This window comes from Carassius auratus, chromosome 2, assembly GCF_003368295.1.
Source record: "Carassius auratus strain Wakin chromosome 2, ASM336829v1, whole genome shotgun sequence".
NCBI lineage: Eukaryota > Metazoa > Chordata > Actinopteri > Cypriniformes > Cyprinidae > Carassius > Carassius auratus.
In genome coordinates, this window is record NC_039244.1 from 14,590,924 (window position 1) to 14,602,900 (window position 11,977).

The 11,977-nt window shown below is 38.0% G+C and overlaps 1 protein-coding gene across 1 annotated transcript; it reads left to right on the forward strand.

The window, feature by feature from the left end:
- Positions 1-1,309: 1,309 nt before the first annotated feature.
- LOC113117049 (ras-related protein Rab-2A-like) lies at positions 1,310-11,683 on the forward strand. Its single transcript, XM_026285437.1, has 8 exons — positions 1,310-1,515; positions 4,822-4,893; positions 5,227-5,294; positions 6,913-6,995; positions 7,136-7,228; positions 7,754-7,865; positions 8,714-8,782; positions 10,214-11,683. Exons 1-8 carry the CDS (start codon positions 1,470-1,472, stop codon positions 10,307-10,309), a joined length of 639 nt encoding a protein of 212 aa, XP_026141222.1. The 5' UTR covers positions 1,310-1,469; the 3' UTR covers positions 10,310-11,683.
- Positions 11,684-11,977: the final 294 nt, after the last annotated feature.

Consider the following 11,977-nt stretch of genomic DNA (forward strand, 5'->3'; position numbering starts at 1 on the left):
AAGGACCTTGAGCCCTCTTCATCACAGTGCCCGGGACAACATTCCCAGTTGTAAACCAGGTAAGGTTTCTACATGAGGACAGTGCCTCAATGTAATTAATAATACAAAGCTTAAAAAAGTACATTCTTAATGACAAAGATCCAGAGAAAAAAAGGGCTGGGGACATGTCCTTAAAAAAAAAAAAAAAAAACCTTTAGGGATACAACAGCTTGTCACTGTGGCAGTACCCTTAAAATGATAACTTTATACCTTTGCTACACCTATAATGTGCATATTATTACCGTAGAGTACTAATATGTAACCTTAAAGGGATAGTTCACCCCAAAATCATTTTATCACCCTGAAACAGTAAAGGGTAGCCATTGGCTTCCAAAGTACTTTTTATGTTATTTTTCATGCTAAGTCAGTCACTGTTACTTCCAACTGTTTAGATATAAGCGTCTTCTAAATGAATAAATGTAAATGTAATGTAAAGTGCAACTGTTTGGTTACCCAAAATCTTTTATAATAAAATAACTTTTTATTTTTGTACAGCAGAAGAACATTTCATACAGAACCAACTTCATGGTGAGTATTAATAATGGCTAATTTAGATTTTTGGGTGAACTATCCATTTAAAGTCATGATAAAACAAACAGAAAAATATAATTTTCTCTGAGAGTAACAGATTATTGAAAAAAATATAGGATAAATTGTGGGTGTTGCAAAAGTCGAGGGAGATGAATGTGAGTTTACAGGGGTGGGTTTTAGTGGAATTAAAATGAATTTCTGCATATATCACCTGCGAGAAATCTGTCATTTCCACCAGAAATATTGTTGCCTCACAGCAGAATGGTCCCATGTTTGAGCCTTTCTGTGTGCAGTTAGCGTGTTCTTGTCTGTGTGGGTTTCCTTCACAATCCAAAGACAAGCATCATAGGCATGCAATTAGAAAATAAATGCATTTTTCATTCATTTTCATAAATTACATTTTTCTTCATTTTTATGTCATTAAATGTGGTTGATTAATTTAAGATTTTAAACGGGAGAATCTTCATCTTTGTTGTTTCAAAGTTGTTAGGGATGCTGAACTTCACTCACGTCACTTACGCTCTCAAGTTAACACATCACTAAAGTCTTAAGTTTTGGAAGGATAATTATTCTCTTGTAAAGTCTATAAAATAAAACAATGAAACAAACAAACCCCCTGAACATAACGTCTAAAGAAATACTGTCCCTCTCAACGACCATCGACCTGACACATAGCGGTTCGGTGAGTGAACTTCCGGTGAAGTCAGCCTCTCCTGTTCTGCGTGCGTGGCGGAGGCGGGACGTGTGACGTAGGCCGGCTGGAGCTGAGGTGTTTATTGTTCCTTCCCTTCGAGGAGCGAAAAGGGCTGGCTTAGCTGAGGCATATATCATACACACTTTCACTACGGTTTTAGCGTCAAGGAGCCAATTTAGTAAGGTTAATACAGGACCGGTTGGCCATGGCGTACGCGTATCTCTTCAAATACATCATAATCGGAGACACGGGTAAGCAGCGAGCGCGAGCCTCTTATTTCCGCAGTGCTGGAGTCAATGACGTGGTTCAGGCAGAGGAGCGAGGGTGGGAGGACTGACTGACAGCCTGCTAATTCTCTGCCTTTCTCTCCATCTGCCTCGTTAGCTCTTAGCCATACTATTATTGCATACATGAAGTCAGTTCCTAAGCATGTGCATCATGTCACGGCAGCGGTTTTGAGGCTGTCACGATCTTTTGTTTTCTGCTGGGTGGGGGGAGCTAGCAGGCGAGCTAACCGCTGCTTCACATCAGCTGTTTGCCTCAAAACAACAGCAGCATCTCTGTTTTCTGTTAGCATGATATGTAGAGCGAAAACCCAGCATGCTGTGTACTGGTCAGTGCGTCTATCTCAGTGTTGCCTTGCTGTGATTGTATCTTATTCTAGCCCAACCGAAGGCCACAACAGCCTGGCTAGTTAGCCAACATCGCTAGCAGATATTTAACGTTACTCTTTCTGAAAATGGCGTTGGCTCACATGCGTTTTCAGAGGGTAATCACGTTTAATAAGCAATGACTCTAAAAGTCCTTTCTTTGTATTATTACTCAAACCTCACATTAATCAGTCAGGATCCCACAGATTGTTTTTCGGTGTTGGTAAGTCCGTGTAATTGTGGCCTGCTTGTGTTTTCACCAGATTTCTGTCACTTTAACGTTAGGCCTCTCCCCAAGAGAAATGGCAACCGCAGAATATGCTTCTGTTCATCTGTAAGATAGTTAACATGCAAACATATCTTTTTGTTTTACAGAATAGATAAGGTAAACCCATTCAAAAAATGCGAATGATGTTTAAATCAATCCAACACTGTCCATTGTGATTTTGCATCCACTTCATCCTAGGTTACCTGTTGGTTTTGCTTTCGTCTTTTTTTTCCAGACCCACTTTAAATTAAGTGTCTTTAACTACCATGTGCTACCATTAAAAATGTATAATTTTATACACACTTTTCGTGCACAGATGTTTTTGTTGCATTAGTATTTTTCAAAAATACGTTTGATTACATGTGTAAGTAATTTTCCAATTACACTGTTAGTACTTGCTAACCCACACCATCCATATCATAAAACCTCTCTCTAACCTTACCCATATCCTACGTCAATAGCAGCAAATGTTTTGCAATATATATATATTTTTTAATGTAACTGCATAGTAGTTAAAGACACTTAATAAAAGTAGGACTGAGAACCTTTTTTCCCCACAAATAATGCTAATTTTCTTTCCTGCATAAATTAGCCTGTAATAATCTTATACTACTCAATGTATTTCTACATTATTTAGGTCTAGATTCAACTGTAGGACTAATGTTGTTTTGAGGATTTCGTTACACTAAAACCTGCAACATCAGAACCATCATAAGGAAGACTCACTTTATTTGGGAGTACTTGAAACTGTGGTATTTTGTGTTGCAAAAATAAGCTTAAACAAGCTTTTCATCAACAGAATAATAGGTTAGTTTGTTTAATTTACTGGGAAACGTCTTTCCTGTCTCGCGCGGATCCATTTATTCTTCACACCTATCTATGCCTTAGTACAGGTTGTGCCATAACATCTGATGATCAGCATGTTCTGAAGCCACTCCATTTCAACATCTTACCCAACTTGACTCTTCCACCTGCAGTTGATAAGAGCGACTGAGATTATTCCTTTTGTATCAGGCCTTGGACTGTGCCTCAGTCAAAAGCAACCATCTTAAACTCTTCAGTCCCAAATGCATTTGACAAAATGCTGAACAACAGAGAAATTAGGTTCGTGTCAATCACTTTTTAGGCAGTTGTTGTGTGTAAATCGAGTGATGTGTAAATAGGCTAATGCCTTTGCATGTTGCTCAACTCGGGTCAGATTCAGTGCTAATCTGAAACTTGATCTAGCGAGTCTACTAGGCATCATGAGATTGCTTCTAGTACAGTCTGTATTCATGCTTGAGGTGTTAGTTTGCAGTGTTAAATCTGGCACAAAGTGGTGTTTTGCTTGATTTCTAGGACAAACTACATTTAGTTTTATTTATTCAGCTTTTATTCAAAGTTACCCACAAATGAGAATAAAATAAGCACATGACTGGTTTCACACATGCAATCATACAAGTAGTGCTAGTACTTTACATTTCACTTGAGACCGGAGAGAAAGCTTTGTTTTTCTTAGTAAAGTGGTACACATTCATGTAGGCAAAACCAAATACAATTTAGTATTTGAAAGCATCTTATCCCTTTTAGTTTTTTGTATATTTCAGCTGCTTGCTGTGATCATTGTGGCATAGGTTTTATACAACAGGGTATTACACACTGAAGCGATAACATCCAGCTGTTGCCAAATTATTTATGTTGTCACAATTATTCACAAAAGACCAAACAACAGGTCTTGAAAGCGTATCAATAAGCCTGTTTTTTTCTCACTCACTCTAATATAGTTACTTTGTTGTTCTGTAGGTTGAGTGTAGTGTTTGTTGTAGGTGAGTCTGCACGTGACACATTGTAATTTCATCATTGTTAGGTCTCCACACATCTCTCTCGTGAGTGCTCTTTGAATGCTGCTTGTTTGCTTAGCAACGGCTGTTGCTCATGGTAACGCCTCCTCCTAATGTCATGAGCATTTAACCTGTTTGCGTATCATTGCAGAACCTCTAATCTCATTTCAGGGTATGGCTTTATTTAGTTATAATGGTAATGTAAAATATCTTGAACTGATGATTTTACTTCATTCAATGAATGTAGTTCATTTTATATGCAATCAAATCCATGGAGCTGGTGACATTTTGTCAATAAGAAACAAGTCTTATGTCTTATGAAGTGATCAGAAAAACTAAATAAATGTGAGATTGTATTTATTTATTGGCTTGTTTGCTTGGTTTTCGATTAACGTTGCACACGGAAAATTGAATATGAGAGATGTTTTTGGATCAGTCCATCAGGTAATTGCTCTTAGATGCTGTATCTGCCCTAATGTGTTTCATTTTAATTTTGTCTTTTCTATTTGTCTGATATTGATCTCTGTGCATGAGTTGTTTTTTTAATTCGAATTCATTTTAGCAGTAATAATGAGATGGTATTACAATGGCGTTAATTAAACCATGTATGTTAATGCACATTGTTGGGAAATAAGATAAGAGGGGAAAGGCCTGTTTTAGTCTTAAGTAATAACCGTCTTAACAGTAATAACTGTCACTTTTAAAAAAAATTTACTTCTAGCCTGAACAAATGAGTTTGATGTAATGGGATACAGCAGATGTATAGGCCTGAGGCTAATTGTGTCCATTCACATGTGACCTTCTGTGTTTACTTCGCAGGTGTGGGGAAGTCGTGCCTATTATTACAGTTTACAGATAAGCGCTTTCAGCCAGTGCATGATCTCACTATCGGTAAGACACTTTTAACCCAGCCACATTTTCTCTTATTCATTAAAGCGGCAGGAATGGGTCTCATTAGCACTGGAAGTGTTTTTGTAAGAAACCTTCTGAAAGCACATAATAGTGAAATTTGTGCTGTGGTTGAAGAGGCTCAATCTACTCCATGGATAAATAAATGTATTTAAAGTTGCCATTTGATAACGGTGTTGTCTAGTTTTATATCACTAATGCTTTAAAATGAAAGATCTAATCAGTATTGTTGATGCAAATCTGAGGTGATGTGTTCAGTGCCCTGTGCTTTCACATGAGTCACGTATCAAGCTCTGCCTTCATTCGTCTTGACAGGTGTTGAATTTGGAGCGCGAATGATCACTATAGATGGCAAACAGATAAAACTTCAGATCTGGGATACGGTAAGATTGAAAATCATCAGATTTTTCATGCACTTTATTTTTTGATGATGTGAGTGTTACCATGGCTGATATATGAAACTGACACATTAGAGGTTTTGTTCGTGGGAGGGTGCATTTCCTGATTAGACAGATTTGGCCATACACAGATGCTAATGCAGCAATATGCCTAAGGCTGCTCATAGGAGTTCAGTTCTGCTGCCAGGCTGTCACATGACATTGAACCTAAATGTCATGTGACTAATGAGTCTAGAGATACAGGACAATGCTGATTGGCACAATAACAATGTCACATGTTACGTTGAGTAAAACCATAATATTATAAAATACTGTTGCAATTTAAAGTTCCCTATTTTAATATGCATCTTATTCCTGTGATGGCCAAGCTTAATTTTTTTTAGCAGTCATTATTTTAGTCCATCATTGTCACATGATCTTCAGAAGTCATTCTAGTATACTGCTCTAGAAACGTGCTGCTTAATATCTGAAGAAACCATGATGCATTTTTTTGTTCAGGATGGAACGTTCGAAGGAAGAACATATTTTGTGTGTCTGTGCTTTCTTTCTCTTTTTTTCTCCCTGTGATTACAGCTGCAGCTCTTCACAGGGAAAGTCCTCAATAAAAATATTTCAGTGAATCGCATAGACATTTTATGTCTTTCATACTGTGCCACCTTGAAAAGTACTTTTTTTTTTAGAGGATTCCATGTAATTGAGAGTTTGTTTAAATGACAGCTTTTTAAAATCTTCAGTTCACTTGGATCAGTGCTTTGCCACAATGTATAAATGTTTTTCCAGTATAATAGTCAGTATTCTGACATATTCAGGAGCAGACTTGTTCAGTCTTGCTTGTATAAGAAAATCCAGTCATGAACAATGTTGATGAAAGAAAATGTCCCAGCTGCACAGAATCATTCTGGCCAGCAGAGGGAGACAACATATCAATCTCCGTGATACAGTGGTTATTGCATCAGTGTTTGCTTTATATGTCAAATGTTATGAAAAATGAAATATTGGGATAATTAGGGGTAATCATGCAGTTGTTGTTCGCTGTGGTTTTGTTGCGATGATGTCACAAGGATTGTAGGGTGTCTTTTAAATGTATCATAATAAATAATTTATTTCATGGTTATTTCAACAAGCTGGAGAAGATGGGGAGTGTTGGATGAAGTAACAGGAGAAATCTGCATGTCTGGCCTTCCTGTAACCTCTCACTCCAGCAGATGGCAGGCATAACGGTGTCATTCATCATTTATTCACAATGGGCTCCATTAACTCTAATGTTAACAGCTGCCCCGGGGAATGGGTTATTGAATTCAAAAACATGCTCCTGGCTCATTTGCCTGCTGTCAAAGGGGTTGGGTTGAGCAGAGGCCATCTTACACTGTGGCACGCCGATGAACGGTGTCCATGCACTGGGGGCCAGCAGATTGGACCGGCGTCATGCTCTAGAGAAGCATTGTGAGATGGAGAGTCGGTGGTGAGAAGACACTGTGGTCTTTTAGAGCTGGAGTTCCTAGGGCAACAGCAGCATGGAGGGATTGTGGTGAAGACGAACATCCCCGGTGGACATTGTTGGCAGCTGTTCCTCCTAAACAGATTTTTACTCCGTGTGTTTCAGGCTGGACAGGAGTCCTTCCGCTCAATCACCCGGTCCTACTACAGAGGTGCAGCTGGGGCTCTGTTAGTTTATGATATCACAAGGTGAGACAAGCTAAGCTGTGTTACTCCATTGCTGTACTATGTTGTCTTTTCTAGATTCAGAAGTCCTCTATAAAGGTTATTCTGGTTTGATTTACTAGGTTTGTTTATTTATTTGTGGTGGGGATGTATTATATTTGCAGAAGGGACACCTTTAACCACTTGACAACCTGGTTAGAAGATGCTCGTCAACATTCCAACTCTAACATGGTCATCATGCTCATCGGAAATAAAAGGTCTGTATGCATTATTATTATTTTTATGATTTGTACCAATAGTCTGTTATTATTATGTTGTACATATTGCTAAAAATTGCTTATGCAGTTTTTTGTATTTTTTTTGCTACATGGCCATTTAATTACAGTAAATGAGATTTGAGAAATGAGAGTACAAAACATTTTGTAAAGTGACCCTGGTGTCAAATGCACAAATTTACACCATTTACTCAGTTTAAATTTGACATTTTTAAAATGGTATCAGTTGACGTGGCTTTTAGGTTCTTTTGGAACTAGTAGAGAACCTCTGTTAAAATGTTAAAACTGTAAAAAGGTCATTTTAAAATATATAAAAACAGCTTTTTTTTAATATATGATTTTTTTTTTCTTACAGTAGCACTGTTTTTGCTGTATTCCTCATTATTGTGAAAATAAGACTTTTACATTTTTTTTCAAAAATCTTACTGACCCCAATCTTTTGAATGGCAGTTGATTTCACAGTCCAGTATAATCTGAATTAAAATCTGATCTGTTTTTTCATGGCAGTGATTTGGAGTCACGGAGAGAGGTGAAGAAAGAGGAAGGCGAGGCCTTTGCCAGAGAACATGGACTGATCTTCATGGAGACTTCTGCAAAGACTGCATCAAACGTAGAAGAGGTAAAACAACACTTGTGTGCCTCAGAGGTCTTCAGTGCTTGTGTCGTGATTTATGTTTGGCTTCTTGTATGAAAACATGTGCACATACATGCATATAGATAACTCCCCAGGGACACACAGACTGGAGAGAAAAACTTTTGGATCGCTGTGGTGGAAGCCAAGAAGCTAAACCAAGGTTTAGAGCTGGCCTAATAGGGGGGTGTTAAATTGTGGAAGTCCATCCCCCATAAGACTCCTCAGTGATTAATTTGTCTCATTAGTGTTGTGTGAATTCTCCTGACCCTTCCCCCACCCCTTTATGACGTTTCAATCTCCTATGTAAGGTTCATGCATATTCATAGGTTCCCTGCCACACACAGACACACATGCACGAATATGAGCGCGCACATCTGGCTCAGCCATCTCTTTCTCTCTCGGTGGTAATTGAGCCATAGAGGACTGATGGCTCTGGAGAGCTGAAAGGCAGTTGCACCAAAAAGCAAAGCAGCTCTGTTAATTAGGCTACAAAGTGCTAGTGGCAGGTCTTAAAATTTAAAGGTAACCCTGCACACTGCCATGCCATATTTTCTCTGGGTGTCCAATGTGTGCTTGATTTTTACTAATAATACACACCTTCACTTTCAGCCAGATGGGGGCACCAACCATCAACTGTAAAAACTGTAACTTTGAATATGTCAAGCTGATCTAATTTATTCATGATATATTGATTCCAGTACGCTGTATTGTTTTGTGTCCAGTATTGGTTGTGTTTACATTGGTCTCATTTTTGTTTCAAAAGTTTATCAGCTTAAGCAGTTGAAGGATGGCATTTTAATCACAAGGATAAAATATGGCTCTTTGTGTTTCAGGCATTTATCAACACAGCCAAGGAAATTTATGAAAAGATCCAGGAGGGAGTCTTCGATATAAACAACGAGGTAACCCATATGACAAGGAAGCACATTCTTTGTATGCTGTTAAAAATAATTGGGTCAAGAGGACTTCCTGTAGCATTGCACTGAAATCCATTTATGTATGGTCTGGTGGGTAGATTTAGAAACTTTCAGCACAGTTTGATTGGCTTTTATATAGATTAACAAACCTTATCCAGAATGGTGAATCTATATTTTTTTCTGTGTAAAAAAAACTTTTGGCTAGTTTGCCTAATTAATATACAGAGACAATGATAATAGAATGATTTTTACTTACCATAAACTAAATACTGTGGTTCTGTGACCAGCCTAACCAATGGTGCCCAAAAAAAATGTTTTTAGGGTGGACGACTAGATGTTAATCAAAACTGTGCTCCAGTTTTGTTTTTTGTTTTTCAACTTGCAGTTTGGTGAAGCTGATGGCACTTAAATTATGTGATTTACCTATATTTTTTGTAGAAATTACTGCTGACAACAGTAGCTAGGTGTGTGTGTGCCAATCATATTCTAGTGTGATGTTTTCCCACAATCGCCACATCGTTGTTCTCAAATCTATGCAAATTCAGAAGTAAAAGCCAATGGAGCATATAAGTTGTTAGTATTATACATGTTTGCAAGTGATCGCCAGGCATTGTAACAGCCAATAAAATTTTCAGGAATGTAATTGTAGTGAATACTTGTAAAATTGTATAAATGTATGTACGACTGAAGTTAGAGGAAGGGGCAGGACGATGACTTGCCTTGAACGCAGATGTACTCCAGGGAAAGCTCCACACAAGCCCTCCGGCCCTTCAGTTTCGCTCTATTGGCTGGCAGCCAATACATAAATTCCTCGCATCTTGCAAGTTAAAGCCATTTGATGGAGGTGAGGCCACTGCAGCTATTTTCCTGGAGTAGGTGGAAAAGGTTTTTTTTTTTTTTTTTTTTTAATGTTAGGGCACAGAGTCCAAACCACATCAGCTGATAGAAACCCTGGCCAGGAACCTCAAGGCACACACGTGAGCTCAGATCACTATAAATCAGATTTGGCCCAATGTAGTTTCCTGAGAATGTTACAATAGCGCAGCCTCACTACGGCTTGACGTTTTTTTGAACGTGAGCCCGTTTAAGGGAAAAGTTGGCGTGGAGGACACCTTTGTGTGATGAATGAAAGTGCCACCAGCTTGGGTGTGTGTGTGTTTTTAAAGCTTTGGCAGGTTTCCCTGTGTCTGTGTTACCGCTGGAATAACACTCTAGAGGTTCTCCCGCCTCAGTGCCGACAAAAGTGGCCCAGTAATTCAGGCCTACAGGGGCTGGTATTTTCTACTTAATTTAGATTTATCTGACAGTACAAAGTCACCACAATTTCACGAGTTCTTTTAACTTATGTGAGGTCTTGTCATCAGAAATGGAAATGAGTGTTGGTAAGTGTCTTATGTGTGTTTGATTTGTGTGCAGGCTAACGGAATTAAGATTGGACCCCAGCATGCTGCCACCAACTCCACGATGGGTGGCAGTCAGGGAGGACAGCAAGCCGGAGGGGGCTGTTGCTGAGCACTACCCTTTACCCTCCAGTCTTCTCCATGTCCCTTATGTTTCTACTGGACTGGTCGGGCTCACTAACATTTTCTTAACTTCCCACAGCCCAGGCCCCGGATACAAATCATATGTTAGATGGCTGTCCAAAAATATATATATATATATATATAAGTCCAGGTCCACTTCAAACCTCCTGACAAACTCCTGAAGCCTGTTTGGGCTGCAGCAGACATTAAATGGTTACTAGTAAAGAAAAAGACAGGAGCTTTGGAGTTATTATGGTAAATATATTCATGTTTGTTTCTCAGCAAGTTTTTTTTTTTTTTTTTTGCCCATTTGACTTCAAGCTGAACTGTATTAAACACTACAAAAGTCATCTATAGTATTTTAATCAGTTTATGTTGGTGAATTCAATGAAAACTGTGGTGAACCCTGAAGTCAAATTAAAAGGAACATAGAGCTGGTCTAAAAAGAACAGCGGTTATCAAAGTGAAGAAGTTGGAAGAAGCAGAAGAAAAGACTGTTTTAAATCTGTATTTATCATTCACATTCTGTATATATAGTTATCATTTCTTGCTTTGGTGTATGTTGACCGAGCTAGAATTCTGAATTTGCTTAAATTCTAAACTGTATGAATAGAGCTTGAAACTACAACAGTATTGTGATATTTCCAAAACCGCTTTGACACAATTTTAAGGTAATCTTTTACTTCATTTATTTTAGTTTGGTCCTGCCATCTGCCTTGGCTCCTCGTATCCGTGCCCCCAATCCTCCTCAGTGTATAGAAACTCTGGCTCTATATTCCTATTTTAATGCCAAATATGTGTTGACCTGTGTTCTAAAATCATGGCTCCAGATATGGATCACATCTCCAAAACTAGATCTGCTGTTTGCCTTAAAAGATTTTGGGACTTCAGAAAAAGAAAATAACACATTCATGTTACACCAGATCATTTCAGTAATTACGTGCAATTGTATATTGCATATGATAACGCTAGACTCACTTATCCATTAGACAGACATTCACGCATACATGACTATACCTATATATCCATACAAGTCGTCACATATGCATGCATTTGTATGCATATAAATGTTTTTTTTTTTTTTTTGTTCTTCTCTTCAAAAGTTTGTTTTCTCCAATGCAGTCCGCTATGTAAAGTCAGTGCAGTTCTACAATAATTTAAGTGTCTGAGTGATTGTGTAAACACTTGCTTTCTCTTGGCACTATGTTGTTAATAGATATATATGGTGAACATCTTGTCTGTTGTGTAAGGGGTGTGATAAAGCCAAACCTGGAGTAACTTTGTGACCCTCGACTTTATTTGCTGTGTTCTAAAAACAAATGCTATCACAAAAAAAATATATAATAAAACCTTCTTAACTGAGGTTTCTGGAAATTTTTATTTACATTTTTTGCGAAGGCGCTAGCAATGTGATCCTTTGCATACGACAAAAACGCTTAAGTTTCCATATATATATATATATATATATATATATATATATATATATATATATAGTCCTTTATACATACATACATATATATTCATTCGTGTATCTGGGTGTTTGTTGTTTTCTTGCTATTCCTGTTTAATTTTTTGCATAGAAAAAAAGTTAAAGTGAAATCATGTGATAATACAACTTCTAACAACAAAACACTGTGCGTGCTGGCGCCAGAGGAAT

What these genes read in the sequence shown, in the direction of transcription:
- LOC113117049 (XM_026285437.1), top strand. Translation starts at nt 1,470, where the DNA reads ATGGCGTACGCGTATCTCTTCAAATACATCATAATCGGAGACACGG. An exon ending in TTAGTTTATGATATCACAAG is followed by an intron (nt 6,996 to 7,135) that starts GTGAGACAAGCT and finishes TTATATTTGCAG; the next exon opens with AAGGGACACCTTTAACCACT. An exon ending in TCTTCGATATAAACAACGAG is followed by an intron (nt 8,783 to 10,213) that starts GTAACCCATATG and finishes ATTTGTGTGCAG; the next exon opens with GCTAACGGAATTAAGATTGG.